Consider the following 4,146-nt stretch of genomic DNA (forward strand, 5'->3'; position numbering starts at 1 on the left):
TTCTCAGTGCTGCTTTCATTGGCTTTTTATTAAGGAGGAGTTTCTGATATCTGCTTTATTTTGACTGGGAACATAAAATAAATAAAGTACCTTGCTGAAATAAATAAATTGAAATATCGGTTTTTTTCAGGCTTCGAAGATAGATTAATATATTTTTCATAGTTTTTCTTTTATTAAGAAATTATTCTTTTGGTGATCTTCACATTTTTTGAGTTTCTAGTGTTCATGTTCTGGTACTAAGATTTCCCACAGCACCTAAAGGTTGCACCGCTACGCATGCGTGTTCATCACTCACCCGCTGGAGACATGGCGACGTCCCTGATCTGCGGCTGTTTGACGGCTAGCCTGAGAACTTCAGGAGCCAGGACCGCTCTTGGTTCTGCTACCAAGGTGAGTCTGCGTTCACGTTGAAGCGAAAACCTTTGACTTACGCTACAGGTGACCGTCATGGCGCCACATCTACCCTGATAGCCACAGTCATCCGAAAAGCTGAAGGTTCATATTTGACATTAGCACAACACCATTGAGTTTGTGTTGTTTTGGCTAACATGCTAATAGCAGTAAGTTGGTGTTAGCAGCAGCTGCAGGGGAGACCAGTTTCAAAGTAACCTCAGGCTGCTTTTAAGCTGTCGCAGAGGAGGACCAGGACTTCTTGTCCACATAGTTGTTGTGTCCGGACAGTGAAGCTCGGTGTCCCCACCAGCCTCAGCTGGCTCTGCGTGGGAGTCATGTTTTTATTTTTCTTAAGGTATCAGAATCCCACACCCAGTTAAACAAAACAAAACTAATATCCAGAATTATCTCAGTTACAAGCCGAGACAAACGAACAGCCGCTCCCTTTGCCACTAGGATTCTGAAAACTAGACCCTCAACTTGTTAAAAAAATAAAATGTTTCATTTTGAGATTTTATGGTAATCATAATATAAATATGATACGATTTCTTTGTATAAGTGACAGATAATAGAATAGGAAAAGACACTGAATGGGACTTATTTAATTCATTTCTTACACAACAGCCTCTTTGAGTTAGATTGTAAAAACTATTTGTTTACAATAGGGTTGGGCATAATCGTATCGTGTGTGATTAATCGTCAGAAAAACATTAATCGATTAATTTTTGGCACTTGGCAATTAATACGATTAATGCCAACAGGTAGAATCCGCTCACTGCTCCTCTCTGCTTCAAATATGACGAACATTTAAAAAAAGTTCTGTAACTTATTTATCTATCAACACAATTTAAAATTTGATGTATAGCCTGAAGTCTGTAATTTTGACACAATTTGGAACAGATTTTTATGAAGAGCAAATCTTTCCCACTAAATTGGTCATGTTACTAGGACATAAGGGGGTCCAGGGACTCCAGAGGATTAATCGTCAAATTAATCGTTATTGGCTAAATACCACAATTAATCGTGATTTATTTTTTTGCCAATATTGCCCAACCCTAGTTTACAAGTTACTAATGTACGTAAAATCAAAACATGCTTCCTTTTTAAATATTTAGAACCAGAGGATTTATTGAATATTTGCTGACTCAATAGTCAAAAACACTTTTTCAAGCAATATATGTTGTTTTCATCAGCGTTTTGGTGATCAGTTCTGCTTTAATTTTCTTTACAACTTTTAATGCTGAATAAACCCCAGAAACATATTTTTTTCAAGCAAAAAATTTCAAGCCAAAAATATAGTTTTGATAAAATTTTAATCAGATTATATAAACAACAGTAAATTCTCATGAATTCATAGTAAAGAAAAACAAAGAAGAAACCAGTTAAGTTCAAATCTGCACTTTAAGCTCTCACACCACAGCCTGACCTCTCCCTGCAGGCTTTCCCAGATTGACTTACATGTTTTTCTAATGAGGAAGTTTCACATCCAGCTGACTGAGTTTAAGAAACTCTGTTTCACATCCTCAGTCAGTTTTTAATGCATTAACCTGCAGGCAGAATAAACTTTAGGTGGAGACTGAGTTTTGTACTTGAAAGCAGTCAGTTGTCTTTCACAAAACCATTTCAGGTCATTGAGATAATTCGTCTCTGTGTGGTTTACAAAAGGACTGAGATGGCATGAGAAGGGTTAAAGTCAACACACTGCTGTTCATTTCTGAGCTGCTGAGTGAGGTGGTGACAAAGCCAAAACATTTGATACATAAAGACAATGGGCCTCATGCAAGAACATGTTCGTATTCTTATCCTAAATTTCTCTTACTTTTGTTCGTACAAAGGGTTCGTACGAACATGTCACGTCAGATTCAACAAACTCTTCTATCTTCAGGAAAAGTGTGTAAATGAGCTGCGTAAATTCCACCTGTTCTATCCAGCTGCTCGTGCACGCGAGAGGAGATTAGCATAATTACCACCCCAAAAACACCATATAAGGCAATGTTTCCTGCTTCAGCTACAAGGAAGTGTCCATTCATGAAAATGACAGCGAAAACTAAAAAGAACTTTACGAGTTCAGAGATTGAAGTCCGTCTGTCAGAGATCCAGAAAAGAAAATCTGTCATTTTTAGCAGGTCAGCTGTGGGATAAAAAGAGCTGCTAAAAGTATAAACAACTGTGTTAAATCATTTTCATTTATTCAGAAGACACAGCGCTGCACACCGTGCCCCCCCGCGCTGCGCGGTCGCAGGTGGTCTCAGATGCGGGTTTAAAATAAGCATTTTAAAATGTTTTCAAAATATGTCTGGCACTTTGGAGAAAACCCAGGACTCGCTGGAGGGATTGTGTATCCCCTCTGGCCTGGGAACGTCTCGGAGTCCCCCAGGACGAGCTGGAAAGTGTCGCTGGTGAGAGCGTGGGGTCTCTCTCCTGCTGCCCCCGCACCCGATAGCGGGTAAGCCGGCTGGACAGACAATTTATATTGTTAGTCTAAATTATTACATTTAAAATTATAACTCTAATTCAAGCAGAATAGCCTATTGTCAACATAATTATGGAGTGTGATTTATTTTCATCTCAAAATATCTTCAAACTAACRAAATATAAAGTTATTAATGAAGAAAATCCATCTGGATAACAGCAGACTGACTGATTGTAAAATATACGACAGGTCTGGACCACTCGTGAATTTTGTTCGTATCTGAAAAAAATCTTAGAATACGCAAACAAATATGCCACAAATTCTCCTAAACCACTCGTACGCACAATTTAAGAACAAATCTGTGTGTACGAACGGTTCTTGCATGAGGCTCATTGTTTGTTCTTGAGGGTGGTCTGTAGTGTCGGCAGGAGGTCTGTGACATTACCCAGCTGTGTGATTTAGGATGGAAGGTGTCTGACACACATTTATGTTCACTTCACAACGTTAAAACTGCTTGGTGTTAACTTCATACTTGGTCCTGGGGAACCACTATCCTGCATGTTTTATATGTTTCACCACTTTGAATGAAGCAGACCTGCCGAAGAGCATGCAAAAATCTAAAACATGCAGGATCATGGCCTTGGAGGACCAGGATCAGGCACCACTGCTCTAAAGATAGATTCATGAATGTCCAGAGGCTCTAAAGCAGGGGTGCCCAAACCTTTTCCTCAAGAGGGCCAAAATAAAAATCTGTCTGAGGGCTGCGGCCAAATGCAATAATATAATACTTGAAATACAAATATTGCTTCAACAAAGGCCTTTATTTATGATTAGGCTGTCAGCTAGTGCCGCAAACATTGTTTTTTTGTTTGTTTTATTTTTAGCCCATGCACTTGGAGAAAGTTTGATGTATACTCAGGCAGCAAAGCCTCATGGGACATTTCATAAATTGATCAAATATGAGTATTTGTGGTCTACATGTGTGCTTAAATCTAATCTAAATRTTTCTTGTAGTTACTTGTATTTCATGTTTAATCTCAATATAATTCAGCACCATGTGTAAAAGTGGAATACTGGTGGAAAGTGGGGGCCAAATCAAATGACTTGATGAGCTAAATTTGGCCTGTGGGCCCCACTTTGGTCACCTCTGCTCTAACGATAGGCTWATCTTTACAGTCAAGCTGGAACAGTTCTAGTTTATATAGATAATCCCCATTCACAAGATATCAGCGGTACACTCTGGAGCAGTGGGAGATGCTGGTCTTTCAAGGAGAGGAAGCTCAGTTTCGGCCTACATAATAAAATGTGTGGGTTATAAATTCTACCCTCCGTTCCTTTTC

General features: G+C 39.1%; 1 protein-coding gene across 1 annotated transcript in view; it reads left to right on the top strand.

Annotated features, from left to right (window-relative positions):
- The first annotated feature begins 286 nt into the window (after positions 1–286).
- sucla2 (succinate-CoA ligase ADP-forming subunit beta) overlaps positions 287–4,146 on the top strand; it is a 35,304-nt gene continuing 31,444 nt past the window's right edge. Inside the window, exon 1 of the mRNA XM_014022755.1 lies at positions 287–390. Within this exon, the coding sequence (XP_013878209.1) occupies positions 307–390 (84 nt within the window). The 5' untranslated portion in view covers positions 287–306. The remainder of the gene's footprint in view (positions 391–4,146) is intronic.

The sequence above is a fragment of the Austrofundulus limnaeus genome, unplaced genomic scaffold (genome assembly GCF_001266775.1).
Source record: "Austrofundulus limnaeus strain Quisiro unplaced genomic scaffold, Austrofundulus_limnaeus-1.0 Scaffold341, whole genome shotgun sequence".
Taxonomy (NCBI): domain Eukaryota; kingdom Metazoa; phylum Chordata; class Actinopteri; order Cyprinodontiformes; family Rivulidae; genus Austrofundulus; species Austrofundulus limnaeus.